The following is a 12,560-nucleotide window of genomic DNA, read 5'->3' on the forward strand; positions in this document are numbered from 1 at the left end:
CCCTCAGTGTAACAATCTCCAAGTGTCAGAGTTGGCCTTGACCCCAATGTGTCCAGAAGTTGGGTTGCATGCCTGGTGTGAAGTCCGGGTTGTGGGCCACCGGCGTGAGTGGGCCCCCTCCTATTTTATCCCCTTTCCCCATAGAGCTTTATCCCTGTACCATAGATTGGCTTTCGTCGTTTCCAACAATACTCCTCCACCTCCCCTGTGCTGTGCTGCTAGGGATCCCAGACTTTCTAGGGGGATCGTAGTTGCTTCTTTTTCTAGGGTTGCCCATCGGTTCTGGCTTTCCCGGGGAGCCCATTGCCGCATTGGCGCCACTTGTGCTGCCCCTAGATATCTGCTGAATTCTACTACCCCTAACCCCCCGAGTGCCTGTAACGGGCACAGGACCTTCCTAGGAACCCTGGGCTTTTTCCCTTTCCAGATAAAAGTCATATGTTTTCTTTGTAGATTTTTTAATTGCTGGACCAGGGAATCGTATTGGGAGCGCTCCCACCTCATATAAGAACCTGGGGAGGAAGGACATCTTGACTGCCGATATGTGCGCAAACCAGGATAGCTCCTGCATGTCCCATCTTTTAAGATCCTCTATCAGAGACTTCAATAGTTCTGGAATATTTGCCCAGTAAAGCCTCCCATACGTGGATGCTATGTGTATTCCCAGGTATTTAATGGATCTTTGTTTCCATTTGAGTGGAAAGCGTCTCCCCCATTCTAACGTTTGCCCTGGGTCTTCAGTGACGTTAAGTGCCTTGGATGTGGGGTAATTAATATGGAATCCAGAGACCCTGACAAATCTATCTAACATCTTATAGCCTTGGGGAGCGAGCAAGCGAGCTGTGTCTTTCAGGAACAGCAACACGTCGTCTGCGTGTAGGGCTATTTTCTGGGTGCCACTGTCACCTGCCTTCACCCCTTGAATTCCTTGTTCATCATGCGCCATCTGTGCCAGGGGCTCCATGGCCATGGCGAAGATCAGCAGTGACAATGGGCACCCTAGCCTCGTTTATTTGCGGATCGGGATACTATCAGTGAGTTGTCCATTAATCATCAGAGTTGATTAATTAATCATGGTTGGTTTCCCATAATTCGCTAAGATCATGCGGATGAAAGTTGGCCTGCATCCACATTTTTCAAGAGTCAGTTGTAAAAAGCCCCAGTGTAGGCTGTTGAAGGCTCTAACAGCATCCAGCGCCAGCACAGAAAATTGCTGTCCTGTCCTCCGTCCCCATTCAATTGTGTCTATGGCTCTGCGGATATTGTCGTATGTGTGGCGCCCCTTCACCAAACCAGCCTGGTCCGGATTGACAATTTTCTAGAGGATGTTTGCAAGCCTTTGGGCCAGGATCGTGGAGTAGATCTTTGCGTCCCCATTTAATAAGGAGATAGGGCGGTAACTTGCACAGTCGGATGGGTCTCTGTCCGGTTTTAACAGGAGTACTGTGGTAGCTGGGCCCATGTCCCCAGAAGTCTGCCCTGTGTCCCTATGTGGTTCATGAGTTTCATTAAGGGGCCTACGAGGAGGGTCTTGAATGTCTTGTAATATGCGTTACATAGTCCACCGGGCCTGGGGATTTGAGCCCCTTCAAAGCGTTTATAACCTCGCCTACCTCCTATTCGGATATCGATGCTTCCAACATCTGTCTGTCCGTTTCTGTAATTCGTGGCAATACCACTTGTCCCAGAAACTCTACTCTCTCCTTTAGATTGTTTGTGTAGAATGAGTGCATGATTTTGGCTATCTCTTCCCCCCCCCTCATCAGTTCCCCTCCCAGGTGTTTGAGCCGATTGATATGATTACGGACTTTCTGCTTACTTAGTTTGGCCGCCAGGAATCAGTTAGCTTCATCCCCTTTTATGTAGTAAGTTTTTCTAGTTTGTAGGAAAAGTTGTGCAGATTCGTCTGCGAGGTGTGTCTCTAGTGCAGCCCTAGCTTTTTTCAGTACCCACCAAGCCTTCTGCAACCTTTTATATCTATAGTGTGCTTCAGGAATCGCCAGTTCGGCTTCCAGTTCCCGCCTCACCTTCTCCTTTCTTTTTAAATGTTCACCATGTGAGCGATGAACTCCCCACGTACCACTGTTTGCTAGCGTCCCAGATTATTCCCCAGTCGACCCCATGTGATGTTTTCTTTAAAATAATTTCTTAGGAGCAATTCTATATCCAACCTAAGGGCCTGGTCTTTTAGGATTATTTCAGGAGCAGAGCTGTCGGTTCCACCTTCAGGGAGACCGGTGCATGATCCGAAAAGCATCGTACCCCTATTTCCAACCTTGTGATTTGTGGGACCAGGGTGTCTGAGATAAGCACCATGTCAATGCGCAAGAAGCCCTTACATGCGGCTGAATAATGGGTGTAAACTTTGTCCAGTGGGTGGAAAAACTGCCATGTTATACTATTAAATGTAATTGCCTGATGAATAGGGCTAGGGCCTGTCTGTGTATGTTGTCATTGGGATTTTTTACATCAGCCCTAGAAGAAACCGGTCTTGTTTTTCATTTGGGAGCATAAATCGCCACTAGTGTGACCTGTTGGCCCATCAGTATCCCTCCCAGTACCAGGTATTAGCCCTATGGGTCCCTTTTTATGAATTGCTTCTCGTACTCCTTTAGTGAACAATATGTCCACTCCCTTTTTTTTTGTTCCACTTGAGGCTAAGTATTGTGTGGGAAAGGCTCTATGTTGTAACCTGTGCGCGTCCGCAGGAAGCAAATGTGTTTCCTGCAGCCACACCACTGAGGCCTTAGGATTCGGCGAATCTTCTCATAATTGATTTCCTTTTTACTGGAGTTCAGCCCCTGGACATTTAGCATACCAAATGTCAAATCAGCCATCATTGGGGATTGGTTGTATGCCCTTCACCCCACTGTAGAGCCCATCTGCCCCCTTAATTAATCCGCCTGCAGAGCACCAGTTATCAACTGACATACCATGTTCCTTTGTCCCCCCCCAACTCCCCAACTTGTAACAACCCTGTAAATTTCAACAATAACATTCACCATGTTGATACCAAGGTGAGTCACCGGGTTTATATTACCCCCGGGAACTTGGGGTCCGAGTCCCCTTCCCAGCCTAACCCGCCCAACCGCCTCCCCCTTGCCTTATGTGAGAAATTGCCTTTCACTCCCTGTACTGGCAACTACCACCCTTAGGAAGTTCTACCAAAATGGCACTCAGCCCCTCCCTTTCCCGCAGAGCACCCTCTTACTCTCAGACCCTAGCAATCCCAGCGATTGATTCATAGTCACCAGTTCGCTCCTCATGTATCTGCTACTCCTATGAGATCTGCTGTTTTGGTTTATTTGTTACGACCTCTCGTGCGGGGCCGTGCCGACTTCCATTGCCCCATCTCAGGTCTGTCGTCCTCTTCCATGTTTCCAGGTGGGATTTGTTCCCCGTCATTGCTTCCGGCAACTCCATCCTCCCTCATGAGGTCATCCATGTCCTCTTCTTTTGAGATTGTGTAGCGTTGCCCCTTCCACTCAAACCGGGAATGCCCATCGGTAGCACACCTTCCTTGATCTCAGCCAGTCTGTAACTACCGTCATGCGCTTCGGCTTCATAAGTGTGGCTTGGGCCACATCCTGGTAAAGCTGGATTGGTGTTGAACGGAAACATATGGGTTCTCTTTTTTCGGGCAGCCCACATAATAACTTCCTTCAGTTGGAATAAGTGTATCTGAGTCAGCACATCCAGGGTCAAGTTCATGTTGAGTTGGAATGTGGAGTAGACTCTGTGTCCGGTCTAGGACAATATCCCTCTCGTCCGCCAGGCCCAGAATTAGCTTGAACAGGTCCACCGCATATTGTTGCAGGCCGGTGTCCGCCACAGACTTCGGGATCCCCCGGATTTGTATATTATTTCGCGTGGACCTATTTTCGGAGTCCTCTTGTTTGTTTTGGATGCACTCCATTTGTTGTTCTAACGCCTGTATCCTCCTGGTCAGTTCATCTTGTTCCTGCCCTTGTTCTGCTACCGTGTTCTCCACCTAATCGACCCTTCTCTCTACAGCCATGATGCCTTTGTTGAGGTCCGCAATGGACTTCGCTAGATCTGAAGCACTGTCTTTGATGTCTTTTTTTTAACTCTTGTAACATTGCCAGCAAGTCCGATTTCTGAATAGGTGGGTCCTACGACACTCGTGGATCCTCTGGGGGAGGGGAGTGCAGCTGAACGAACGCCTGTTGTTGGTTGCGTTTGAGTTTCTGCAGTTTGCATCAGGGCTTGGATATCTACGGACGATGTACCTTTCTGTTTTGTCACCTGTTTAGCCATCCTTGACTGTGCTGGGGATCTGGGGTGTCCCGGCTAATGTTCCAAAACTTGCCCTCACGCCTCGCCATGCATCCGCTGTGCTATTTGTTTTATGTCCTCCCTGCCGCCCCCAGCGTCTCCGTACCAGGGTCCTCCAGCGAGCCTCTATGTCCCTCTTCCACTCTCCAGCCCGCTCATATGTGGGGCAAAGGGCTCCACCGCGTGGTCAGTGTTGCCTTTGCCTGTTAATTCAGAGCATCGGGCACCCCGCAGGTGGATAATGGCGGTCTGTTTACCGCAGGGTTCTATCTTCACTCCTGGGGTCGGGTAATGTCGTTGGCTTCTCAGCTCCTTCCTTCTTCGGGTGCCGGCTCTGGCTCTGTCTCGCATCCTGGCCGCCATCTTGGCATGGGTCCATGTAGCGCAGAGACTTTCACTCACAACTCCGTCGGGAGGGTTCCTTAGCGCCGCAGTCTTATACAGTCGACTCCCGGGGGATTCCGACACCCATCCCACTTTTCTTTCTGGCTGCCAGACGTATTTAAAGGCGGAATATGGGCCTCGAGGTGGGGAAGGGGCTAGGAGCTTACCGACAAGACATCTGCTGGTGTCCTCGGCTGACCACGCCCCCCTTGGATCAGTTTCTTGAAGGCACAGCAGCGTTCAGATTGCGTCAAAGGGAACAGCGGTTCACCTTCTTCTACTGGCTCGGCTTCCAGAGTAAGCATCAAGTTTCGACTTCAGCTTCTGAACAATTTCCATCAGTGAGAGGTCCCCAGATATACTGTTTGGTCTCTCATTCACTCTGCTGGGTCACACTCAGGCAACCAATCATCCAGGAGGGCATTCATGCATGCAGGCAGCCAATCAGGCTCACAGTGCATTCAGGCAATTTTCCTCCCTCCAGACACTCACAACAAGGAATGTGCATTGGGACAAGTACCCAGCCATTCAGCACTCCACACTGCATTCATACCAGTTTCGGGCAGGGCTGTCTCAGTCGGTGTCACATACCAGAAACCAGACACCCATAGCATGAACTGCATATTGGTCACACACTCCATTCACCCAGGTACCACCCCAAGGGCGTACCCACAACATACAGTCACTGGGAAGGCTCCAGCCAGTCTGGCCTGGACTTCCCCACAATACCATATATGGAACTTCCACCCAACAGCCAGTCAGGGGAAGGGACAGAGTCAGGGCTTGCCAGGACTTTGGGAAAACAAGGTAACAGACAATAGAGGCCACAGTGGCCATCTTGTCTCCTATCAGAAATCAACTGATTCCAATGGCAGGGCCTGGGTATCCCAAAATGGAGGATACTCAGAGCACCTGTCAAATCCAGCATGGAGCTGCCACCAGCCCATACCCTGCTCTGTGGGCCACACAGAGGTGCCCAAAAACATACACTAGGGGTACAGGTTTGTACCCCCAGCCATGGGCCAAGGGTCTGGTCATCAAACCAAAAAGAGGAAGAATGGCACTGCCAGGAGTCCCACATGGACTCCTGTATAGACAATAGCACAGAACACACGTGATAAAAGGACTACAGGACAAGGACATGGAGGCCCTGTCCCTCCAATGCATTTCCAGCATCATAGCCTCCCCCTTTCTGATTCATGCTAACCAGATGAACATCTTAAGAGTAACCAATAGAGTAACCAATAACCACCTCTCTCCCATTTATGCTCGCATGTGAAGATCATCAAAGGAAGTCCCACCCAAGGAGAAGGATCTGCTGACAAGAGTTTAGAGCGAGTTGGAGAAAAGGTGGAGCCTGGAGAGGAGGGTGAGGTTGAAGAGAAAAAGGAGGTTGGAATTTGGAGGGGGGAAGGCGGTGGAGAGATAGACAGAGAGAAGGATGTAGTAGGAGAAGCTGAGAAGAGGCTGGAAAACCTCAGAAGAAGGTGGCAGAAGAAAGCGAGTAAGACATTTGAAAACAGAATAATAACCGAAATGGCTGCACCGGAAAGGGAGAAGAGTCTATAGGTAGTCCCTTCTCCCTATATCCATGGTGGGCACCCTGGAAACCATGCCATTGATTCAATAGCAATAACACCCTCTGTGGGATGACATTACTGGTCAGGTAAAGGCCCAGGGTTCACATTAAGACCTTCGCTATACATAGGTCTGTAACTCGACCCATAACCTGACTGGTAATGCCCGCCCACATCAGGGTTTATTGCTTAAGTAACAGCTAGCAATGATGGTAAATATTAGGCAGACTGGAAATGAGTACATATGTAAAATTGGCAATCACATTAATTGAATCATATTCTTTCGTCATTTACAATCGTATTAATACATGGGATTGTGTTTAAAGCTATCTATGAAAAGCATGCTTACTTCAAATAGAATATTTCTGAGCATTATCACCACATGGTTCATGGCAAGGTAATAGTTGTATTTTAATTTCCATTTTAAATACCTGTTATGTTTTTTCAACATGTAGAGCTCGTCAGGCATTTATTTGGGTATATGAAGTGACTGAAGACAGCAGGGCTTTCACTCTCAAAAACACATGTCTGTCTCTACATGCACATAGATGCTATTATATTTCTCAGTATGATGTATTAAAAGCTGTCAACAAATAAGGAATACTTGGAATCCAAATCAATCAGATGGTCTAACCCCCTTGCCTGACAAACACCCTTTCTGTCCCCTCCCCACCACTGTGGGACCCATCAACACTGGATACAATCAATTTAGATATGTACAGATAATTAGCATACAATATAGGTAAATGACTATTCCTTAAAATGTAATTGTTTTTAAACTTTCAAACAAACCTACTTGTGTGTTTGGTTGAAGATGCGATGATATACAAGACCTTTCATGCTGTAGAAGTGCTGTTCCAGGGCGATGATGTAACATCTTACATCCAGATCCATGCACAGCTGCAAAAGAAACATCAACGGATTACTTTATATTATGAACTTCATGGAAAGCATTTATAACACTCATTATCATCAGTTTTGTCATTTGTGGTTGTTTATTGCATTCTACATTAATTGGTATGAATTTCTGGTGGCTCAATAAAGGACTAGCCTATCTCAAGGAACATGCAAACTGCAAGGCCAGACATTGCATGACTATTAATATGATAGCTGGTTGCCTCTGTTGGATAATTAACCACTTGTAACATTTTATGCTGTTTGCTCGGACTCCCACAGAAGCCATAAAATATGTTTAATCTCTGTACCATCTGACAATTCATCATCAATAATGTAAAAATAGAAGACCTTCAATACCCTATTAATGAGGGAGTACATGCTGTTCAACAGAACAGTGTAACTTCTAACAATTAGTTTACTAGAGGCATATAAAGTAGGACTGTCCACTCTTAATTACAATACAGATGTAGATGTTATACAAGACTGTGTGTGGGAGGGCAAATACTGCTCGAAAACTGCAGTTTCACATAAGTCGAGAAGGCTGTACTGTACCAAGTGCTAGCACCACTTTACTGGTCATGCTAATTTAAAAGGGCATCAATATTCATGAAAACATTCGCGTTTTAACTGATTTAAGGAAGATCTGATGGCGTTAAGGACATATGCCCATTTCTGTATGAGAAAAATCTGAGCAGCATTTGAGCCTTATGTGCTAGGTCAGAATTAGGAGACGGACAAGGAGGCATTGGGCCTCCTTACAAGTATAGCGGTAAGGCAACAACAGCGCCGGTATCGCTACCGGCACCGTTGCTATTGTACTGCCATACTAGGAGTTCTGCTCGAGGGTACCCTTACAGCCACCAGGTCTGACCTGGTGGACGTACCGGCACCCGTGAGCAGAACATGATGGTATCACCGGTACCGTTGTTAACGGTACCGGTGCTATCACCCTCCCTATTCCCATTCAACCCTATGGGGCTCAAATGGGAATGGGGATGTACCGGGCCCAGCACCCGCGAAAGGCCGATTACCGGGTCCGGCTGAGCTGGAATAGCCCAGTAATTACCCATTTGCGGGTGCCAGACCCGGATGCGAGTTTGGAGGTAGCCTTGCCAGTAAAACCGGCAAGGCTACCTCCAACCTCGTAATGAGGGCCATTGTGTTAAGACCTTACTTTAATTAAAGATCAGAGAAGAAGACCTATACTGTCCCTAACTCTCACAACTGAATCCTATTCCATAACAATAAGGTATAAAGAAAAAGGTTTCTCTGGCCAAAACCTATGCTGGACCTACATTCTTACCCTACCACTATCAAATAAACAAAACAAACTCAGGACAAATACACTTGGTCCCTCCTAACTGAATAGTGGATGGCTTCTGCCTCCTCTCCCCTTCTTCGTGGGACTTGTTTAATAGGGCTACTGTCATGCTGCACAGTTTATGTTCAGATACTCAATGGGGCTCATTACAAGTTTGGCGGTAAGTGGTAAAAGTGGCCGTAACGGAATTACTGCCACTTCTACCACAATGCCGAATTAAGGATGTGTCACTAATTCCACTGACGGAATTACCGCCGGCATAGTTACTGCTGAGCTCTGACGGAATTACTGCCGAGCTCTTGTGGAATTACTGCCGAGATCTGGCAGAATTAGCACCAGGGCTAATTCCACCAGTGGAATTACCGCCAGAACCACAAATGGTATTTCCACTGTATCACAGGTTGAAAAACGGCCTCATTACGAGTTAGGCGGTAAGTGGTAAAATTGTCAGTAACTGAGTTACCGCCAGTTTACCACTAAGCCAAATTATGAGTTTTGGTTTTGAGTGGAGGATTTACCTCCAGAAAAACCCTGGAGTTAAATCTTCCCACTCAACGCCCAAAAATCAGCAGAATTGGTGGAATTACTGCCGCAGTAATTCCTCAAAAAAAGTCCCATTCGGTCCAATGGACCCAAAATAAATGGGGAATTACACCACCCCCCACCATTTGTAATACGGCGGAAATTCCACCTGACCAAGTGGCGGTAACAGTAATTCCTCAGGGCTATTTTTTGGAGGATTTACCTCTGCATTCACACCTGACTCGTAATGAGGCTGAAAGAGCTGAATTACCACAAAAAATTGGTGGTAATTCAGCCAAAAACACAGTGCAGTTTGTCACAGGTGCACCCAATCCACTCGGGAGGAGTAAAAAAGCCCCACACCATCCCCAAACACACATCCAACCAACATGCACCCACAAGCAGACGTCGATTATGGGATCCAAAACCTGATACTCTTCATCCAGCTATAGCAGCATGCAAGAACCCATCAGGGAATGAGATAGGCACCACAAAGGCAGAGGAGATGTGTGCTGCAGAGGGTACCCATTGACATGTCCACCCATTCCCTTGGACGTCCCACCATCACAGACCTGCTCACCCTGATTGAGGCTGATCTCCAGAGCGCCACTGCAATCAGAACTGCCATCCCCTCCCCAACTCTGGTAAAACTTGTGTCCGTCCTATACTCACTTCTGTGCCACAGGCAGATTCCAACACACTGTTGGGACGCTGCATGGGATGTCCCAGCCAACTTTCTCAAAGGTGCTGGAACAAGTCCTGGTTGTGCTCATGAAGCATGTCCATCAGCACATCTCCATGTCCACCACCCAGGTGAAGCTGCACGCAGCAAAGTCACGTTTCTACGCCATTGCCCAGTTCCCCAACACCATAGTGGCAGTGGATTGCACACATGTGACATTCAGAACAGGAAACAGTTACATTCCATGAATGCCCACATGGCATGTGATGCCGACTTCGCAATCAGATGCCACACACAATGTCATGAGACTGATGAACAGCACTCTGCCAGCATACATGGGCGCACACACAGAGGACAGCTTACCTGGCTTGTAGTTAAGTAGTAGTAGTCAATCTGACAAAGACAGAGCACCATGACACACATGAAGAATGGGATGAGAAGTAATGTGAGCAAGCTACAAGTCCCATAATGTATCAGCAAGAAAGCAATGAATAGGCAATGAGCCATGACTGACTTACCCCAGTAACACATGAACAAAACAGGGGTAGCTGTACACTTGGACAGATCCAATCACTTGATTGCATTTAATAAGGAATTGATTTTGTTGCAACATTTTGAAAAAGTGTTTAGTGCAAATGATTAGACAAATATGGACATACACATGGAAAATGTATTTCTTTTACTGAACACTAGTTGTTCAACAGAGCAGACAGACATAAATACTTATGTATTGGCAAACACAAGAGGAATTTTGGAGATAAGATCATAAAATATTTCACATGTCGAGCTGCCGGAGGGTAGAATCAATGAAACACTTCCCTGCGCACTCCCAACACTGGTGAACCAACACCATAACTATACACCATATGACAATTGTAAAAAAAAACACAAGCCAGAGACTTGTGAAAATAATTAAAGAGCCACTAACAAAACCTAATGACCAACTGTATAAACAATATCACCCTATAACAGTGTAAACAGTTGGCATCCGTTACTGCATCCAACTCATGTATTTATGTCTGTCTGCTTTGTTGAGCAACTAGTGTTCATTAAAAAAAGAATATTTTCCATGTGTATGTCTACTCTTTTGCACTAAACACTTTTTCAAAGCGTTGTGACAAAAAATAATCCTTTTTAAATGCAATCAGGTGATTGAATCCGTCCAAGTGTACAGCTGCACTTGTGACTCTGGTTTTGATCCCACTTCAAAAGGGTCTCTTTCAATTTAGTAATCTGGGTAACCTATCCTTCTCTTGTCACATGACGTACCCAGTACACATACTGACCTCAGGTGACTCCACAGGACGGCCTGGCATGCAAGGTAGCAGAACACAATCAGTGACACCAAGCAAGGCGCCTGTTTAAGCCATTCCCTGCTAATGCATGGTCATGGGGCTGACAAAAACATGATGAATGATGTTGCATACACTGAGAATGACTGAAAGTGCACTCTGTAGACCAAGGTCCCTCCACCAAAATTGATGCAAATGGAATCATCCACATGCACAGATGAACGAACATAGGCCAAAGACACAACAGGCCCATATGCATGTACTTTGACAGACAAATGGCCATGTCTAACACTATACATTCATTTCTGGTAGGTGACTCAGGTTATCTGCAGTTACCATGGCTGATGATACCTCTAAGGAACCCTGGTACACCACAGGATGCTGCCTATAATGAGGCCGACAGGAGGACAAGGGCACGCATTGAGCGTACCTTCAGACTGCTGAAGGCTAGATTCAGGTACCTCCACCACATAGGTGGGGCACTCATGTACAGCCCTTACAAAGTGGGTAAAATCGTAGTCATATGCACAATGCTGCTCAACATGTACATACAAGGAACAAACAAATGCCCCCAGATGAGGATCTTCCCCCCTGGCACTGATGAGGAAGACGTTGCAGGTGACTACAGGGGACCTCAGGACATATGTGGGGAGATGAGGGAAGGACGAATGGTCCACAGGACCTCATGGACAATTCTTTTTAACTTAGCTTAAATGCACCTTTGACATCAATGATGATTCACTGAATGCACATGTATCAGCACCATAGAATAAACACTGTACCAATTGTCTAGACCCAACAGTGATTTATGTTCAAATCAACAAACCCTCATCTCTAACTCCATGTTAGGGAGAATTCTCATTTATGGCTAATTTCCCTCACCTAGTGAGCCCCCCAGCAGCTTTGCTGGACTTCTGGAGTTTATTTTTTTCCACTTGGTAAGAGTGTGAGCTTTTCCCCCACTCTTACCTGTGTTTTGGCAAGTATATTTCTCTGTTTTTGTGATTGTGGACTCTGGGGGACACCACTTCAGTAGCCCCCTTCTTTTGTGTGGCACACAGCCCCTTCAGTGCAGTGACACAGGGTTGTCTTTGAGAATTCCCCCCCCCAACTCCATTTCTGAGGCTCACTACTGTCCCCAGAAAAGGGTAAAGTTACCATTAACTTTACCTAGTCAATCTACCAGAGATCCATTACACCCCATCTTCCATGGCTACTGGAAAGGGTTAATTCATAACCCTGTTTATCTGTACCTCCTAGAGCATTGTTTCGCTCTTTTAACATTTAGGGCCTCATTACAACTCAGGCGTTAAGGGTTAACGCCACCGTTAACCCTTAACGCCTGATTCTGATTTTAACGCCTGCTTTTAGCAGGCGTTAAAATCCATGGCGCTAACCTGCCATGGTGCTAATTACGCCGCCGTAATTTACGGCGGCGTAATTAGCGCCTTCCCCACTCCCATTATGCCCTATGGGGCAAAAATGGGAATGGGGAAGGGAAAATGGGAAATGGGGATTTACCGCCCCACTCACCTTGGAATGGGGCGGTAAATCCGCCATCCACCATGGAGTAAACAGAGTTTACACCA

General features: G+C 46.9%; 1 protein-coding gene across 8 annotated transcripts in view; it reads right to left on the reverse strand.

Moving 5' to 3' along the window:
• The window catches only part of BICRAL (BICRA like chromatin remodeling complex associated protein), a 2,181,199-nt gene that overhangs the window by 982,811 nt on the left and 1,185,828 nt on the right, over positions 1-12,560 (reverse strand). For all 8 annotated transcript variants that reach the window (XM_069608491.1, XM_069608492.1, XM_069608494.1 and 5 more), the window contains one exon: positions 7,054-7,157. In XM_069608491.1, coding sequence (XP_069464592.1) covers positions 7,054-7,157 — 104 coding nt within the window. The remainder of the gene's footprint in view (positions 1-7,053; positions 7,158-12,560) is intronic.

This window comes from Ambystoma mexicanum, chromosome 4q (assembly GCF_040938575.1).
Source record: "Ambystoma mexicanum isolate Mex_15411 chromosome 4q, UKY_AmexF1_1, whole genome shotgun sequence".
NCBI classification, from domain to species: domain Eukaryota; kingdom Metazoa; phylum Chordata; class Amphibia; order Caudata; family Ambystomatidae; genus Ambystoma; species Ambystoma mexicanum.